The sequence below is a fragment of the Diuraphis noxia genome, unplaced genomic scaffold (genome assembly GCF_037042655.1).
Source record: "Diuraphis noxia isolate RWA-SAM2 unplaced genomic scaffold, SU_Dnox_SAM2 contig0004, whole genome shotgun sequence".
Classification (NCBI taxonomy): Eukaryota; Metazoa; Arthropoda; class Insecta; order Hemiptera; family Aphididae; genus Diuraphis; species Diuraphis noxia.
The window spans coordinates 58,015,444-58,037,465 of NW_028301714.1; the positions used below are offsets into that span (position 1 = coordinate 58,015,444).

Consider the following 22,022-nt stretch of genomic DNA (forward strand, 5'->3'; position numbering starts at 1 on the left):
TCAAATCAGTTGTTTATAGGTAGGAACGTAGGGCAGTCGCTTCAGTTCGTTAAAAAATGCTAGGATGGTGGTCACAACAAAACAATATTTATATATAGGATTAAGATATGCCCGTAACCCATGCATTAAAATATTTTTGTATGTTTAAAATTGAATTACTTTTTTAAATGTAAAACCTAACCTTAAACGATATATTATTATATTATATTGTGTTATATTTTTATTTTATATCTTACACATTACACATTCTAGTTTAGAACATTCTTCTGTTTTTTTCTAGTTTCAATTTCATGTTCAAAATTTGTGTACCGTTGTCATAGCAACAATGTATTATAAACACAATATAAAAATATTATAAATGTAGCAAGAATTAATTTATTTTTATACAGATGTATTTATTACGATAATAGTAATAATTATTAAAAATTAAAATAATAATAAATTAATAGGTAATAAGAATAACTAATAAGTAATAAAAGTATAGAATAAAATTGTTTATTGAGTTCTTTTACGCTATCTACAAGCGCAATATTCAACTAAATGATCACTTTCCATGATCTACCGGCTTTTTATTATGATAAAAAATAACACAATAATCCACTAGATGGCGTTGTAGATTTATCACTAAAAACACACACATAGAATAATATTATATAGTATATATATTATATCCTACCTAATAACATAATTACATTTTGTCATTTTGGTGCATCATTACTTACATTTTTATACAAAAGTATAGATTATAGAGCTTAACACAGATATCACATTTTATTTATATAAATCCAACTATAGTGAGTATATTTTTAGTACATACCCGGTGTAGGTATTAAATAATATGTACTCTTTTGAAAATTTATTACCTATTTTATTACTTACCAGATTAAATGAAAATTTAAGTTGTTAATATTTAATCTATCTATTGGAATTTTAACCATATGAAATATAAGATAACTAAGAATTGTAAAATATAACTATTTTGATTGGCAATAAAACGTGACCACTATACTAAGATAGAGCGTCGTACATGATATATTTTTGTAAAAAGGCACATACATTGAGTTACCGTATATTTTTATATTGAATACAATACCAATGTTTTTCAATTATTTGTTTGCATTGATTTATTGATATTATTAATATAATATACCTTTTAATACTTATTAGCACGTTACTTGCATAATTTTTTCAGATGTATCTATGAATTATTATATGGTTATTAATTTATTATATATTATTAATATTTTATATTAGTTATGACTCATAACTGAATGAGTGGATTTACTAAGTATACTGTAAATAGTCTGTAAGTGTTATCAGTAATGATGTTTGTAAATTTATAGTAAGCAGATGGTTGTATTTAATATAAATTATAGATTATGAGCATATTAAATAGGCAGTTTACTTTAATATATATTAATAAAGTTTAAGTTAAATAATTAATTTATTGTTAGGTACTTAAAAATTAAAATACAATTATTTTACAGTCATCTTTGGTTAATACAATAAAATAAGTAAATCAATATTGTTGTAATTTAACTTTTTTTATTAATACTGATGTTTTTAATTACCAAAAAAAAACAGTTTACACGAAGCAAAATATCCCGAATAAGTATAACACTATAATACAATTTGGCCGTTATATTGATAATATTATATATTATTTAGAATTATTCGTACCTATTTTATATAAAACAGATCGTGTTCTTATTATGTTCATTAGAATATAGTATATACACATTAGAATAATAGAATACAAAAAACCCAAAATGAAATTATTGATTTGTTCAAATTCTTAACTTAAATTTTTTTCAACATAACCTTTTGGCCTTAAAAGTTAAAATGGTCCCTTCTATACTTCTATGAAAACATACAAAAATGTATGGTAAATAAATTTAATTTAAAATAATATATAAGAAGAGTTCTACTATTTCAAGATATGAAAAATGAATTGATAGTTTTTAATTATTTACACAATTTTTGTTATATATATATATATTTATTTATTTATTATAATTTATTAAAATATGATTGTTTCATTTACATTTTGAAGTAAATAAGGTATAATTTAGGTATATATAGTTTTTAAATACTTATTATGTGTCCATCAAAAATACATTATTTTTGTATTATCATAAATTCATATATCATTATTCATTATTATCAGGTTTTGATATATTTAGATTTAGATTTTAACGTTTAACAAATAATAATACGTATCCCAATGTGTTTGATAATATTATAAATAGTTTATTAGATTAATACTTTATTTAATCATTTCCATTCATGGGGAATAAGTAAACAATATCGAAGTGGCGTTGAATAGATTCTACCGATAAATTACATTCATTGTTTGTCATCGATAAACACTGACATCGTAATATTTGCAATAATAATATCTGTAGTTTTATTAAGTTTAATTGACCTTAAACAGTATTTCAAACTTAAATAAAAATATTTTTATAGAAAAAATGTTATAAAAATATAACTATAGTAGTAAAATATTTAGAATATAATTTAAAATTTAAATTTTTATTTCCCTTCACGGCTATTAAAGAACCTTTTCAGCCAATACTAATCCTTTTCATCGGCCCTGTGTTCATTCTTCTTGGTTTCTAGTCTGTAACTTCCATTTCTTATAATATATCCCCCTTAATGATGACCTTTCATAGTTTTCCTTTAGGATTCCAGTTTACCGTGACTTTTATTCTATTTTGCATCTTCTCTTCCTCTACTTCCGAAATATTTGACTTATTTATTTTTTGTATCTTTCTTGTAACTTTTCTCTGTGTCAAAAATTAGTTCTCATTTTGTATTTAAGTAGTAAGATTACATTAAAAATAAAAGGTTTACTGGTTAAGTAGTATTAAATGAATTAATTTAAATGTCTTTGAAGAACACTATAATGTTTTTTGGAAAATTTGTTTTAAAATCGTTGTTTTACCATCATATATATATATACAGAACGAATCAAAATACTACAATTATTTACATTGAAGATGGTTTTTGGAAGAAAATTAGATGTATTTGATATTATATTCTAATACGTTAAAATGTAAAAATTTTTGATTTTTTAAACCAATTGGAAAAACATAAAATAATATATCAAATAACTAGAATTTTTAGTCAATAACTACAACAGTTGTTGACAAAATAGATTTTGTTTATTTTTGTCATTCAAAAATGTGTTATTGAGAGATTTGCAATTATATTTGATGAAATGTATTTATATGAGCATTTTATATAAATGATACGGTTTAAAAAAAATTGTATACACATTTTTTCTCTATTTTCGTCAGCAAATAGAAAAGTTTTGAAATTTAATAGAAGCTGATTCTTTTTGAATTATTCTTACAGAAACCAAAAAATCTTAAAAAGGTAAATTCATATTTTTTTTTATAGATAATTTAAGTTAAAATGTTGATGAAATTCCATAAGAATGTAGGTAATAACTAATAGTAAAATAATTTAAAACTTATTTTTAATCGAAACTATTATAGGCTAGAATGGTTATATATTTTAAAAACTCTATTAACTTGAAAACAGTGGTAGACGAATGATAATCCGAACTTATTCTATTCTACCGAAATAGATAATTGTCAGATTGTTTCATTTTTACCTTAAGTGTCACGAATCATTATACTCATGTAAAGCAAATTGATAAAGTATAAATATCATAATAGGTATTAACAAAAGTTCAGTTTCAGCAATTTTTGGTGTAATAATTAATCGTAATTACAAATTAATGATTTGGTATCAAAACAGAAGATTTGATTTAAAGCTGTTTAGCGGATATTGTATTTTATGCAAAAAAATTTCTCCCAGTTACTCGTATAGACTTACATTTAAAAAAATGTACATAGAGTTCACTGCGACATAATTAATGTCCAAGAGGTTGTAGAAAATCTAAGAAATACAACATTAATGGCGTTTAATTATGTCTCAGATCAACCACATTACAGTGTATCAAAAAATAGTAAAAGCATTAGACATTTAATAAAAATTTGGATTTTCCAACGGTGATGTGCTCATGTGAAAGGTATGATTAATATAATAGTTTATGATTATCATTAGCTACATTATGCTCATATTTTATATAATAATGATTTTTTAAAAAGGTTAGCACGGCGCTTTATATAGGCAATCTCGGTACTCAAAGTTTGTAATCCATTCATTCGTAAGTCGGATTTAGTGCATTATCTATTTTATCTATCATGTTCTCTGATCTGAGGGACAATTTATTTTCCTTACAAAATATAAATGATACATTTTACAAATCAAAGGTTATTCCATGAAATAACACACACATACAATTTATTTTAGAATATATATTATACAGGGTGTCGCGCGAGGATTTACCCATTGTGATATCTATCGAAATAATGGAGATATCAAAATTCTGGTTTTATAATAAGATTCACAGGGATAAGAACTACGATTATTTCATTTTTAAATTTATTTTAATGTTTGGGTAAAAAAATATATTTTTTTATTTAATTATTTCCAAAAAATCAAAGATAGCCATTTTGTAGAGTTTATTTTTGTGAAAACATTGACGTTTCAAAATTTTATTTTCATTAATTTTCCGTTTTTTAATATTTTTTCTAGTTTTGAAGAAATTAAACATGATTATAATTAATGTATAGCTATTAGGAACACGGAAAGTATTCAGCCGGCCGTATGGGAATGCGCTCGGCGTTGCGGGTCACATGTTTGATAACATAACGGTGTTCAATAATTCGTAATTTTTCTCGAAACTTAAAAAAATATTAAAAAACAGGAAATTAATGAAAATAAAATTTTGAAACGTCAATATTTTCAGAAAAATAAACTCAACAAAATAGCCATCTTTAATTTTTTTTTGAAATAATTAAATAAAAAAATATATTTTTTAACTTTTTATCAAAACATTAAAAAATGTAAATATAAAATAATTATAGTTCTTATCCCTGTGAGTTTTATTACAAAACCAGAATTTCGACCATTATTTCGGGAGATATCGCAAAGGGTAAATCCTCACGGGGCACCCTGTATATATAAATAGTAGTAGTATAAGAGATCTGTTCCACTGCGTCCCCTCTTTTAATTCGAGCTCTAGATTGGTCCTATATATATAGTTTTATTGTACATACGTGAGTATTTTTTTCTTAAGATATGTGTGTGTCTCAATTACTTTAATTAAACTCTGCATCGATCGCTTGTATTGTTTATAGTATATAAAGTAGTTAAAATAGTATTTGAATTACCTATAATAAAATACACGTGCACGCCTTAAATATAACAACTACTATAATAATACAGCTGGAGTGTGAAATAATATAACAAATCTATGTCATCAATTATTATTGCATTGTAATATATTATATAATGTAATATTATTAAAGGCAGTTGCGAGAATGGCCTATTAACTCCAAGCACAGTGATCGTTATTTTGTGTTTGACAACAATAATGGTGATGGAGAGGGTGGATGACTATACATATAATAATATTATACCTCTATCATTTGTACCGCGTTATAGATATCACCAGCTACCGCTGCTACTCCAGCCCTAATTTAATATTAATTTAACAATATATATTTTTTATTTTAGATACAATATTTAAAATATATAGAACAAAGTCCCAATTGCTGGGGGAAGGACTCCGCTGCAAATACGTATAAATCATCAGGGATCCATATTCTGCATTATTCTATTATAGTAATAATATTATATTATTTAGATACCTCCATATAGTTACCGATCTCTATATATTTGCATTTACATACTTATACAGTGTCCTCTTATTCTCGGAGACGCTGACAATCGGCCAACATTTAGCGCGTGCGTGTATGTGTGTGGCCGGCGCAACAGGATGTATAGGTACGCACACACACGCATACTCAAATACAAAACGCCGCCATCACCGCCGTAGTCGTATCGCTCGAGTTCAGTCTGTGTGTGCCGCCCGCGTCGTTCGCGACTACCGCCACCGCGCCGTCCCAGTGTGCGCGCCTTTTTAACACCAGTTCATCTCACGTCAGTTCAACTCCTCTCTCTCTCTCTCTCACTCTCTCGCGATCTATTTTTTTCCACGTTCGTATTCCTCACGTCGTCTTCATAGTCGACGACGAATTCCTTTTGTTTTTATTTCTTGTTCATTTCCGACTACCGATCACTGCAATCTCCTCCCCCCGCGTTTCTTTTCGTCTCGCTACGGAAATATATACGTATTATTATATAATACCATTTTTGTTTTCGGTCGTTTTTAATCTCGCATAATATCACCGTGTTCGCTTTTGAGAATATTGTTTATACTTGTGGTGATATCGTCAGTTCGCGCTGCGTGCTTGTCTGTTTATTCGTTTTTTTTATAACATTTTCTTCACCGTCGATATAATATTATATTGTTCTTGTGAATGGATTACGCGGAGACGATAGAATTTTAAGTGAGTATATTTTGATTACCCGAAACGTATTCGGGTCTTTCACATTTTCACAATATACACATTATATATAGAGGAACAATAGTGTGTCACGGTGGTTATATGTACCCTACCTATGTAACTATCTATTCGTATATACAGTACAATTAAGACGTTTATATCTCCTTCTCTATGTGTATTCTTTGATTAATCGGATCGTTGGTATTATTTGTATCAATCATGTCACGCGTTTAATTAAATTAAAAATTTACAAACCAAACTAATTTTGTGTTATATCGATATTGGCTGTTGTAATTTTTTTTTAAATTATAATTTAGATTTTTGAAGGGCAGGTATCCTTAGTTGGACTTTATTATATAACGCTATTAATAAGCTATATTTGCATATTAACAAAGTTATTTGTATGACATTAAAATTCGATTTTTTTAGAATTTCCACAAAATTATAAAATTAAAGTTTTTTGTTATTGTATATTAGAGACTTAATAGTAATAGATATGTTTCATATTTGAAGACATTATTTAAATGTTAGATAATGTTACAGAGACTCAAGTATCACTTACGAATATTTCAAAAAAATAAAAATAAAATAAAAGGTTGATATATAATTATTAATTTAGGGAATGAATACAGAAATAAAATTATAATTTATAATGTGATATTTCTAATAATGCCCATAAAAAACCTGTAAAAATGATTAATTATATATTTATTAATGTGGCGTTTCTTACATAAATAAATAATATAATGGTTTAGTATGAGTATAGAAATTAATAAATACCTATTATTTTAAAATTATAGAAACTTTTATTTTTTTAATGCGATAAAATATATTACAACGTAAAAAAATTTTTTTGGAATTTTTACAAATTTTTAAAATTTGTATACATTTTATGTTATAGTGAGTCGCGTTTTCTTTGAATTAACAGCACTTGTTGGATATTTTGTTATTGTAGCATGACGTATCTATAAAAATAAAATTAATAACATAAAATTTATGTTCATAAATCAACTAAGATTAATTTATTGTCTCATAAAATTCATTTTTTTTTTTTACTATCTACAGGTACATTCACAATAATTTAGTTTTTGATGTATAAAATACTAAATCCACGATGAACCTCTTAAGATTAAAATAAAAGTTTTGAGGCTTTAGGCTGTCTTGTATAGATGATAAACGAAAACGAATTTTATAACGCTTTTCAAAGTATTAAAATACATAATAATATTATGTACAGAAACGTCAGAAACCCGTTATTGTTTACAAAATAGTTAAATTTTAGTAATTTATGGATATTATATTTTAATTTTAAACAAAGTATTATAGTATGTTGTTAAATAATTTTAGTTTTAAAGGCATCTGCACGAAAATATGTTGAATTTAACTGCTCATCAAAATTGTATGGATCAATCATCGGTGACCAATATAATAGTGTGACAATTAAATGTTTGAGCTGTTTAACGCACGGCTATTTTTTTTTAATAATTCGTTAAAGTTCAATGATTTTTTCACGCTTCTACAGGCTGGCATTAATATTTTAATAGTATTTATTAGATGGTGTATTTCTATAATTTGTATTTTGTTCTTATACTTTATTTTAAAAATGTCAAGCATTTTTACCCGAATTTATATTTTAATTAATATAGTTTAAAAAGTTGTGTGAAATTATTTCTCCAAGGTATAGTATTCTTAATTTGTTATAAGGATTTTATTTTTAGTACAATATGTTTTAAACCATAATTTATTCATAATATAGCTTTCGAGTTTATAATAATAAGTACCTAATGAAGTAATGATTCATTTATTTATTGCTTCAATGTGACTTGACCTTGTTCAACGACCCAACCATCTTAGATTATTTTAGAAATGTTATTGAATGGTTTACCAAAAATATTACCTATACAGTTTAACAGTTTACAATTTTTAAAGAAAGTAATAATAATAACAGTAAAAAAGATAACAATCTTTAAATTAGGTTACAAAATCCTAATAGTTTTATAAAATAAATTGTGTTAGTATTTAGAAATAAGAATTTATTATAATAAGGAATCAGTTCACATTGTGTACATTGATATCTACAATAACGAGAGTGATAGTGATAGCCTTATTATACTGTTAGAATAATATAAAGCTATGTAAAATATTCACAGATTACAATATATTTTTGTTCCAACCTCTTAAAAAGCAATTGAATCAATAAAAATAACAAAATAATTCTATATCACCAATTGCATAAATGTTATATTTGCATAATTGTTATTTTTAACATTGTTGAGCTATAATTAATATACTACAAAAAGCTAATATAAAAAAATAAAAATTCTATATCATAAATTACTATAAGATTCAGAAAAATAGTTTATTCTAAGTATATACCTTATTTAAACGCTTCTCCTATATTTAACGGAGAATGTATATAATATTTTAGACCGTTTTATAGGTACGAAATTACGTGAAATTCGGTGTATCCGAAATACAAAAAAAAATAAATATAATTTGAAGCATCCAAATTGTATTCCATCACTAAAAAGTGTTTGTTCGAATTGAATACCATGTATAACTTAAGTTATCAATTAAATATTTTTCAGACTTAACAGTTCTGAACTAAGACCAAGAGTAAATATATTTATTTATTAGTTCCTAGTTTTCAAAACTTTATTTTCAAATTTTCATACAAATTGAATGGAGCATTGAGCTATTTTTTTTTACAAACATTTAGTAAAAACTTTTGAGGAACTATATATATAATGTCAAGAAAAAAAAATGTAATTTTAGATATTTTTTAACTACTGAAAGAATAACCTACGTGCATCTTGGATTGAGATAAATCATTTTTATCTATATAAATTGATGAAAAAGTAAAATTTTTTGGGTAGACCACTCTAAAAAATGGAAAGCTATTCGAACAGACTCTTAAAATATATGTTGGTATGCAAATTCTGACTTTTTTGCATGCTATATCCAATTTTGAAGTTGTACTATTACAACCGGTACTTTTAAAATAAAATTTTTATTTTATAACAGCTTTAACGTTTAGGGTTTTATGTTATATTTATATCTATTTTTGTATTTTTTTTTTTAATGACTTCAAAGAATTATAGGATATTTGAACAAATAAAGAATCATAGATTATTTAATTCGTAATTGTATATCCAATGTTTACGTTAACAAACTTATAATTTAGACCCTTAAATAGTTTAAACTTTAAAGGTTGACATATTATTATTATTTTGTTGTATTAGGTAGTTTATTTTAATAATTTTCAATCTTTTTGACTCATTGACCTCTTTTTAAATTTATTCATATTTTAAATAGCTATATCATAAAATAATCACATTACCTCCCAATGAATAGATTATTTTATGTAGGTATCGATTTTTACTGCCAAATGTCTAATTATAATATAATATATACTATCAGCTTATATTACGTATACTGTACAATTCTTACCTAAATAATACAAGTTTTAAATATGATAAGACGTCATTTCAGTGACGAAAAATTTACTTATGTTTACTATATTAATATGATTAAATGTATGTGCATATGGTGATAAAAAATAATAATTTTAAAAATATATTTCTAATATTAGTCTGTATAATATAAAAATGAATAACACGGCCACGCTTCAAATTTGCTCTGAATGCTATCTACGAGTAATATACAGTTTAGGGCGTATTGTAATATTCAACATTGTTATAAATTATTTAAATCAAAATATTTAAGTCAAATGTTTCATTATTTATTAACCAATTCTTTGCGATAATCATCCAATGGAAATTACAAAAATGTTTATTAAGTATTAGTTTGAATTTGATCTATATGTATAAAAATATAATTATAATTTAAAAACAAGTTTTTTATAATATGTGTTTTACATCCTACTCGTAGCTTATTGTTTAAGTAATATTTTAAAAAATCATAATAATATAGTTTAGGTACTATAAACATAATATATAGGTTATTTTAAATATTAATTTAATATTTTTTTTTATACACTAATTTAATTTCAAGAAACATAGAATTGAATTAACATTTAGATTTATTCTCACAAATAATGTTCTAAGCGTATTCGACACTGGTTACAATACATTTTCAATTGGTATTAACATTAAAATAATACAAGGAAATAGACGAAATAGTAAACACACCTAAACACTAATGTTTTATCTTAAATGTAATTAAAAAACTTTCTATACTCATTTTTAAATTGTACATTCAACTTAAAATATTTTCATTTAAATTATTTTACGGATGTAATCAAAACGTACCCAAATAAATGAAATATATTTTTCTAGTGTTTAATATTTTCTTTTGTTTCATTATTGTTTTCATTGTTGCAATTTTTATTTTCATACAGAATAGGTACCAAAAAAACTTTTGTTTTCGTTTAAAGAAATTAATTTAATATTAATACTTTACACATTAAAACGGTTTAAAGCCTTAAGTTAAATTTATATTATCATCGAATTTTAAATAAAAAATATTATTTCACGAACAAATTTGATTATAATATTATAAATAATAGCATATTAATTTGATGTGTATCATTGTAATATGAATTTTTATGAGTTTGGGCTATTACACCAAAAATGTATTTTATTAGGAGAATTATAAAACTGTAATATGATAGTTATGGGTAGAAATGTATTATTAATTTATTGAATATATTTATCTTAGGTTAATTTAATTAGTACAATAATAATAGTAAGAGGTCAAGAGCTTTATGAAAATGATACATGAGGTACTTATCATTGTCATGTAGAAAAACTGACTATGTCATCCTTATGTGTCACTTACGTATCACTCTTGACACCTTTTTTTTCTGAACTTGAATATAGATCGTATGATGATAAGAACACTCAATCAATCGTGAGGTTTATTAAAATATTTATGTTGAGGAAAATAATACTTTCAATGTTTAAGATTTATAATTTATTGCACACAATAGACTTTATTATCAATATCAGTTTCATGTAATTTTATATCGGATATTCGAGGAGTCAAGTATCATACGTGTAGTATAATATAGGAAATTATTAAGACCACTAAGCAATGTTCAACGTTTTTCGATTAATACTGATATCAATTTAAATATACCATAGCATGACTACGGCCACATCAGTATGGCAGTATATATAATATTTTATTAATGGTTTACCCAACACACATACAGACGTAGTAGTGTACCCAGGTGGGCTAAAGAGGCTACAACTCCTCCCATTGGCCGTGTTGTGGTATAAATTTCATATAATATAAGGGAATATAGAAACCATATATCTGAAACTGATTTTGAAAAAAGTAAAAAACATCTTGCGTCTTATCAATTGTTTGTAGTGGTTATTACGGTGTTACGACTTTATGGGGTATGAGGTAGTTTTAATATTAAAATGACGACCACATACTAAACAGAAGTTCATCAAAATTTCTACGACTACATAGGGCGATGTCTACGACGGGAAAGGGGCTGTTCTGATATCATTTCGATTAATGTCGTGTCTAACGAGCAGTATTTATTATATTTAATTCATTCCTTTAAATCAAGTGTTACTATTTTTCTTTTCTTCTATGTTTTAAGAATATTATTATCTCACATGTGCATACGTAGACGTTGTGGTAATATATAACACTTTTGAAAACGGTAGTAACATATTATAGTACTTGCTTTCTCGTCCAGTACTCTGTTATCGTGGTCAGTCGAGAAAGACTTACTTACTCTTATATCTGTTATATACTTCAAGCCTTAGAGTGGCGTATACGACAAAGTGGCGCCCAACATAGGTTCAATACTTCACGGGATTACCTCAAACATTGTTTGTTTTTTTTTATATATAATTTGTGCGTGTTTATATACAATCGTTCTTTTTTTTTTTTTTTATTTTGTTTAAATGTAAACGTAGTGAGTAAGTACATGTACCGTCCGTAGAAAACATAGTTGTTTTCAATGTAACTCCAAAGAAGAGTCACCATAGTCCGGAAACAAAAGATATTAATGATAAATAATATAAAAATAGAGATAAATAGTTTTTATAATAAATAATAAGTAATAAAGATACTAAATATTTATACCTCAATGAACGATTTAAAAGATACAAATTTGGAAATCTTAATTGCCATTAATAAAGCCACGGACATTTACATTCTAAAAAAAGAAGATCTTATAAAATATTGTGAATCAAAAAAATTAATAGATCATCCGATTTAAGATCTACACTTGGTAGGTTCATAAAACGTATTTTAAACCCAGACGACGTAGAAAATACTCCGAGAAATGAGGAACGCATAGAAATCATAAATAAATCAATAGTTGAAAAAATTGATCTTGGAAAAGTCAAAAAAGAAGCAAGTTTACCGAATTTAAGTCCCAAAACCTCTCAAACTAATACAGAAATCACAAATAAACCCCTTCACATAAATATAGACGGCTTAGAATTATTTGACAATTTAAACAATAGTGTTCACTTATATGAAAATAAAGTTTAAGGCATATTAAATTCATCCGAAGTAAATTTTCCGTTATCATCCGAAATCTCCTCCTCATTGAAAAATCCTACGCATGCCATACATAATATTAAAATATATTAAAACATATTTTTACATTTATGTTCACAATCGTATTTCTTAATCGCGTATATAAAGCAATTTGCGATTAACATTTTGACGATATTTAAGATGTTTAACATCTAATGTAATACATTGTATAGTAAATTAAAAATAATAAGGATCTGGAATATTGTCAAAGAGGTTGTCTAAAATTCATTTTTTTTTTTTAATTTTAAATTAATATACATATGAAATACTGGGCCCTACTGAGAAGACTTGGTAAACTTCCGGTCATATAATTTAAACAACTCAGAAAGAGAATAAAATATTATAAAAACTATCATATAATAGGTATTTATTCTCAATATATTTTGGTAAAGAGTTCCTATCTAATTAGTAATTACTCTAGAGTGGTATTTGTCTACATCACTTTGTAATAGTAGATAACTGTAAATCATCCACATAATAGATATAATATGACATTTTTCATGGTAATTATTCACTTTAATAAATCTAGATAGTTTTGATAAAAATTTAATTACGAACGAGATAATAAATGATTTCTATTAGGTAGATGTTTATATTATAAACGGATATACGTAAATAATGCTTGCAGTAATAACAGTTGAATATTAAGTATCTAATTTGAATGAAGTAACAAAGCTAGTGTCGTTATATTTTTATCGTATTTAACATGAACTACCTATGTAGTTAAATATAAACATTGAAATAAATATTTGTGTATATATACTGTATAAATAGATCGTACGTGTATTATAATAATATAATATTTTATACATCAATAATATGATTACCTACTTTGATTTGATGGTCAATGTACGTTAGATAAAACAATATTAATTAAATTACACTCTATTCATGGCTAATTTATTTTTTTAACAAATAACTGTAGCACGAAATGTGAGTCATACAAAGGCAATATAATATAATAAAATAATACTGATTTGCAGGTGACCCCTTGTGACTTTGGTAGTCACCAGATAGTTATGTTGGTTTGTTCAGTATACGCATTATTTGAAAACTTATCCATTAATATGAAAACATCACTATTATGTCTGTGACAGTTATATTTCAAACGGATTTTATCTGTTTATGACGCTGTCCTTAAACCGAATACTTATATTTCCCATTACTTAATTAAATTGAGAATTCTTTAGGACTTTTCAAGTTTTTAAATTCAGATTCGATCATCAAGAATAATTCTATGCGATGCTCGTTTAGTCAGCAGAGTGATTGACCATTTTGTAATTGCTTTAAAAAATACTATTATTTCATAGTAATTATAACGATGAATTTATTTTTAAAAATAACTATTTTCAAATTTAATAAAATATGCAATTTTAAATTTTTATTTGTTGAAAAGAAAGTATTCAGATTTTAAAATATTAAAAATGTTCAAAATTATATTTTTATGTTAGATTGGATAGCATTAATAAGATGTTTAATTTAATATTTTTTAATATTTATAATAAAATAATGTATAACCATGATTTTTTAATGAAATATGAATCTTAAAAAATAATTTACACCGAATAAACACCTCCATTTTATTGAAAATATTTGTATCAAGATAGGTAATATATTAAGCAGAATATTATATTCGATATTTCCATATAATAATTTTAATGAGAATAGTGTCGAGCGTACTTGTTATTTAATTGATGTGCAAGAAGCGTACTATTGTCTATTTTAATACCCTAATGATAATATGTCTTAACAATATTATAATTAACAATTAAAATTACAATTGATTGATTATAATTTATTATATATTATTATAGTATTTAAAACTACCTAGATATCGTTATAACTTAAGATTTCTATTATATTTGAAATATTTGGTGACAAATGATAATAATTATTTGATTATAGCATTTCTTTGCACGGTGAGTACTTTGGTAACGCTTTAAAGTAACGCTACTACAATTTATATTGCCCTACTCCCAAACACAGGTAAAAAAAATGGAGGAAAGTATATTATAACCACCCTGCAGTACAATATCTGTTGAGTCTTAAACTTCATTCAGTCCGTCATTGTAATGGATAATGTGTTAAATTTGAATCAATTTTATAAATCATCGCAGCAAACCAAAAACCATTTTGAGCTAAAACGGTCTGTCACTCAATATTACTGAGTTTATTTTATGATCAATTTATATTTCTTGCTACTATAGCAATTTATTTTACTATTGGTATTAGTTTAATAAGTTTTTGTCGAAAACATCGCGATTATTTTATTAATAATATTTATTTTTTTAATATAGTATATTCCATATTATACTGTTATTGCTTTTTAAGTCAACGCCAATTTACTCGCTTACGACTTGCCGTAGAATGGTGTAAGTATGTATGTGGTATAAATTAGGCAATATATAAAATGATTCTAAATGTTATGAAATGTTGCTGTATATTATATAAAAAATACAAATTTGATGCCTAAAAGTTAATAACAAATCTACCTTGACTAAAATATTAAAACATTGGATATTTTTTTAAACTGCACATAAATTATTATTTAGATATATTAAGTGAGACGCGAAGTATTTTTGTTTTATTATTATATACTTATATACATAGTCAAATAATAAGTTTTACTTCGTATACGAAAACTGACACCATAAAATAATTACCATATTACATTTCAAGCTGCCAAGTTAAATCTTAATAAACGTTTGTATGATTTAAATATTTAACAACGTGTAAGTCTTCGTCTTTTTTCCAAATACTATTTTTCTATCTTAGACGCATCCAAGTAGGTATGTGTATTCAATATACATATGTAATATGTATATATGTCAATACATGCATAAGCTTTCAATTTATTAGGGAATTAATACATTATTATACATTTACGACACTAAATAAAATAATTAATGTTCATTATTTTGTGTTTTGTTATTAAAATGTATTTATTATTTATCATCTGGAATGTTAAATCTGCAGGTGTTATTATATTTTTCTTAGTTTCAAATTGAAATACAAAATATTTTATTTTTCATTTGTTCATAAACTTTTATAGAATGAACTCTGAGTTGGAATTTCAACTAAATCCAATTTTTCAGTTATAAAAATATTGAATGTTTAGTATCCTTTGTACTGTGTTTGTAAAGTTTTAAGCAAAAACTTTTTTTTTTAACGGAACTGAGTGTCGTTGAGACAATTAAGTTAAATTTATATTGGATTTTCGAATATATTTGAATTTAATGTTGTAAATTGTAATTCATACGTAGTAAAAACAAAAGGAAATTCCACATTTATTGAAATCTTTCATTTGTATAATATATAAAACGATTAAACTAAGGAATAAAATTAATAGTTTAGTACTTTAGTGATGTGCTTATATTATAATGTAGCTAATTTCATATTTTTTAAATAAATACTAGGTAGGCCATTCATATTGTGTTTTTAATTGGTTAGTTTAGAAATGAAAATACAGAATCAAATTATTTTTGCTATTTATTCAAAATTTTCTATTTATTATTTTAAACATTTAAATTAATTCGTGTTATTATATACAGGGTGTTCCGTGAAGATTACCCATTGCAATATCTCCCGAAATAATGGTGATATCGAAATTCTGGTTGTGTAATAAGACACACAGGAATAAAACTACTATTATTTTATATTTTAATTGATTTTAATGTTTTGGTAAAAAAGTTAAAAAATATATTTTTTTATTGACTATTTCCAAAAAAATTGAAGATAGCCATTTTGTAGAGTTTATTTTTCTGAAAATATTGACGTTTCAAAATTTTATTTTCATTAATTTCCTGATTTTTAATATTTTTTTTAGTTTCGAGAAAAATTTTGAATTATTTAATACCGTAATGTTATCAAACATGTGACCCGCCGCGCCGCACGCATTCCCATACGGCCGGCCGAATACCTTCCGTGTTCCTAATAGTTATAAATTATAATCATATTTTATTTCTTCAAAACTAGAAAAAATATTAAAAATCAGAAAACTAATGAAAATAAAATATTGAAACGTCAATATTTTCAGAAAAATAAATTCTAAAAAATGGCTATCTTTAATATTTTTGGAAATAATTAAATAAAAAAATATATTTTTTACATTTTTTACAAAAACATTGAAATAAATTAAAAAATGAAATAATTGTAGTTCTTATCCCTGTGAATGTTATTATAAAACCAGAATTTTGATATCTCCATTATTTCGTGAGATATCGCAATGGGTAAATCCTCGCGGGACACCCTGTATTTGAAATCTGACTTAAATATTATATATATATAATAGTAGGTATACTAGGTATTATTTAGATATTAAGAATGTGTGCATTCACTGTGAAGCCATTCTTGTTCAAATCACGGTGTATGCAGTTTAAAGGAACGTAAAATCAAATAAATATTACATAATGATAATTTTTATTCACTAAAATCAAATATAAAATTATTATTGAAAAATAAAAATAATATATGCATAGTTTACACCATTGTGGGAAATTCGCTGTATTATACACGTACTCTATAGTTATAAATTGTTCGATCCCCTCACATGGTCATTTGCAAGATGTTGTGTTTTATTTTGGAAATAATGAAGTGTAAATTGTTTTTTATTCAGGTCCTTCTATTGAAATATTTATGCGATGAGGCATTCAACAGTCGGCGGCGTGGAGGAATGCATTTACCGACGAACTAGTTGCAACCATGGGATGTTGGCCAGAAGCAGTTCGGACTCGGACTTGGCCGTAGTGACAGCGGGTTATCCCGGCAGCCTGGATGTCGAAGCGTATGAAGATGAGGAAGAAGAAGAAGAGGACGGTGAGGACTCTGAAGACGATAGAGATGATGACGATGACTGCATGGGAGCGGAACACAATCAGCAAGAAGAGCTACCGTATCCAGGGTTCGTGTCCATATCGATGAAATACTTGGACCAAAAGTCTAGGCCTCGAAATTGGTGTTTGGCCATGATCACTAACCCATATCCTTTTTTGCTGAATGTTATTGTAGTTATTTAAAAGTTATAAGCAATCAGAATGGTTATAAGACGTTACCAGCTACATTATACAACTATTAAATATATATTATTAAATAATACAGGTAGGTAGTATCAACAAGATACGATAATATTATTATTATCTTAAATAATATTTAGTTTTTATATTAATTATCTAAAAAATATTATCTAATACAATTTAAGTTATATCATTCGTAGGCATTCGAATGTTATATTAAATATACCACATTATTAAAAAATTGCAAAAGTAATGAAGTACTCTTAAAATAGTATAAGCGTGGAAGTAATAACATTTTATTTTATATTTTATACAAACCAATGAGATATTGTTATTATTAGTGCTGTTTTATGTTAAATATGAATAGTTTCTCCAAGATATTATTTAATCTCATTCAATTTCAATTGTTTTTATTTAAAGTTTTAGAAGTAGATCCGAGTAATAATATCTGTTAAAAGTAAAGATACTTAAATCGATGATCACTACTATGCGGCATAGTACGCATTCCTACTTATAAGTTATATTAAATTATACGATAGGAAGTTGAAAAGTAGATACTATAGAATTAAAAACAATTAAATCTGTCAGAAACAACCAAAGAATCTAAGTTCGTTTTAACCTAAGATGATTTACCATGTATCCAGTTAAAATTATTCTTAGATTCTCACTGAATATACTAACCACATGTTTAAATATTATAATTTAAATCACCGATACAATGTGATTTGGATACAATAATCATATCAATAGAAAATTAGGTTTGTTAAAAATAAATATGAAATTCTGATAAACGAAATTCAGAGGTAATTTTACAGTCAACGATGAATTTTTAAAACTTATTTGCTTATATAGGTATAACGTATAATACTTATAACATTGTAATGTACCTGTAAAATTTACCTGTATAATAATATAATATAATGGTTTTAAAATTTATTATAAAAACATGTACTACAGTTATTTTTAGTTTTTGTCTATCTATTCTTACATGGAATTTTTTTTTTATATTGAACATATTTGATATCAGCAACAAAGGCCATTAGTCACACTTAATATACACAATTTTTATTTTTTAAATTTATTAAACAGATTGGTTTAATTTTAAGAATTTTATCTATAAGGTATGTACCTACACGCAGTTTACAATAATTTAACATTAAACCAATCAGTATATTAAATAGTTATCTGTAAAAATTATTGAATAATCAATCTAAAGACTTTTGGTTTCAAAGATGGAGTTAGAACACTTGCTTTACTCTTCTATATTTTTTTAAAGACTTGAAATTATTGTTTGTAATATATATATATATATATATATATATATATATATATATATATACATATTACATACAATAATAACGTATAATATATATATATGTATTCGATATTAAGCGTAAACAATAATGATTATTATAATATATTAGGGTCATTTTATTTTGTTATTTTCAATTAAAAAACTATTTCAATATGGAACACGTATAGCAGCCACGTAGGATGGTCATGTGAATTGTTATTTGAATTATAACTAGCGTGTAATTAAACAAACCGTTAGGGGAGCACTAAATCCCGCAGGATTTTATGTTTATTTTACAATGAATGAATATGTATATTTGTAATGCGTATTTGTATACACAAAAGTAAAATTGGGCATGACCAATAAATAGTTGAATGTTCCAATAACTGTCTGATTGTTTGGAAAAAATTATTATTGTAAAATACAAACTAAAGTGATCTATTGAAAAAACACTGTATATACCTACACATAAGCTTAAATGAAAGTTGTTTAATAATAATAAGAACATGATGAATTTAAAACAAAAGAGTTTATTTCTCTAATTTTATTCACTGACCAAACATAGTTCAATATAATAGGTATATATATTATATTAAGTATATAAGAGTATAAGACAGAAAAATCAATACTAGAAAAATATATTTTAAAGTCATTTATAGTATTAAATTTACCTACTTTTTTATCATTATCCTTTTCACTTGGGTAATGTTTCTGTAACATAAAATTTTTTATTGAATCAATAGTATTGACTTTAATTTTCTGTAATATAAATCTCAATTATTTACCTAATTATATTCATCAATACATTGTATTTTATAAATTTGAGTATGATATTTTAATATTAACCATAGCCATAGATAATGACATCGTGTTAAATAAATATGTTATAATCAAACTCTAATATTATTATAACTTTTTTTTTTTAGAAATGTAGAACATAATTTGTTCTAGAAATAACTAAATAACTTTATTATTTATTTGTAAAAAAGACAAGATTCGTAAATCAGTCATGACTTATGAGTAACAGAGTAAGTTATTAAAGAATGCAATAAAATACCCGACTTTGTTCTGTGTATGGTTATTAAAATACGCATTCTGCTGTATAATATCAAATGAAAAGATTTAGGCACCGATTTTATCTAGAGTTGTAAATATCGTTTACTGAATACCTACTCTATGTTTTAGATTAAATTTTTTATTTTTATTTACAATCTGTTTTTTGACCTTTAAAATTTGATGAATAACTATTATTCTTTATTAAGGACTAGACGTTTGACACATAAAACAAAAATAAATTCAAATCATAGTAACAAATTAAAAAGGATATCAAACAAATGAAATATTTTAAAATTAAATCTAAAAAAGAAACCTGCAATGATAAATCATTTTTAAAGAAAACTTTAAAAATTGTTGTTATTTAAAAAAAAAGCGGGTAAGTCGTGAATGTCTCTGTTCTACAGTAGGTTACAAGTGGGTTACTGTAATAAATGGAAAATTTGTTTTTATATATAATAGGTTATTAAATTCTTAACATATCAAATGAATTGTATGAGATTTAAAAACAACAACATCATATTAATACAACGTTATTCATCATAATATTGTTATATTAATTCTATAATTATTCAGGTGATTCATTAAGCATGTTTACCCCTATTTTTTCCTTTAACAATGAATTTATTTAAATTATAATTTTCGAAATTTTCAAATATACTCAAAGACCATATTTTTAAATTCTTGAAATTTTTTATGCTATACTTAAAGAGTGTCTTGTGGCGATCCAAACTTCTGTTTTTCAAATGATAACCCCCCTATTTTACTGTAAATTATTTAGAAGATCTTAATATTTTAAATTTTGATGTAGGTACCTAATTAAAAATTCGAATGAATAGTTTCGTAGTTATTAAAATGTTTTTAATAAGTATAATAAATTATCCTTAAAAATCGTTTTACAAAAGTATAAAATACATGTACTATTGGAACTAGTATTAATGATTCTAAGATCGTTTTTACAAATTATTTATTTTGATAGATTAATATTAACGACTAATATTTTAAAATCCACCATAGACCACATATCTTATAAACCTTGAGTCCTAGACCATGGACCTTTTATCCTTAGAACACAAAGTTAAATAACTCAAAAACTGCTCATTAGAATTTCGATTTCAATAACTTTAAAATTCTCAAAAAAAATTTCAGCTAAATAATTTACAGTAAAAAAATGGGGGCCTAATTTAAAAACCAAGAGTTTATATCCCCACTGGAGACATCTTAAATGGTACAAAAAAATGTCAAGAATTAGAAAATATGGTCTTCGAGTATGTTCAAATATTTTATAAATCAGATTTTAAATAACTGCATTAATAATGAAAAAAAGGAGTGTGAGCATGCTTGGTGAATCACCAATTATTGTATTATTGTGTGTTGACTTAAACTTTGAATCATCCAAATATATTTAACTATCTATTGGCCACTAAGGAATCAAAAAAAAATATATATAATTAAACATTATTAAATGTTAGACTATAATAGTAAAAATTATGTTTCGTAAATGAAAATACTTTCATAAATTACCATATAGTGTATACTTATAGTTATGTATCAGTAAATGATTAATTTTTTTTTTTTTGTAAAATACAAATAAAAAAAAAGCAGGTAAGTCGTGGATGTCGCTCTGCTTTACAGTAGGTTACTGTAATGGATGGGATTAAATTTGAATGCAATGATAGGTATCATTGTATACGAAAAACGATTTTG

At 24.9% G+C, this 22,022-nt stretch overlaps 1 protein-coding gene across 5 annotated transcripts in view; it reads left to right on the forward strand.

Moving 5' to 3' along the window:
- The first annotated feature begins 5,951 nt into the window (after positions 1-5,951).
- The window catches only part of Ca-alpha1T (Ca[2+]-channel protein alpha[[1]] subunit T), a 303,939-nt gene continuing 287,868 nt past the window's right edge, over positions 5,952-22,022 (forward strand). For all 5 annotated transcript variants that reach the window (XM_089228015.1, XM_089228013.1, XM_089228016.1 and 2 more), the window contains exons 1-2: positions 5,952-6,428; positions 17,572-17,933. In XM_089228015.1, the coding sequence (XP_089084141.1) occupies positions 17,597-17,933 (337 nt within the window). In that variant the 5' untranslated portion in view covers positions 5,952-6,428; positions 17,572-17,596. The remainder of the gene's footprint in view (positions 6,429-17,571; positions 17,934-22,022) is intronic.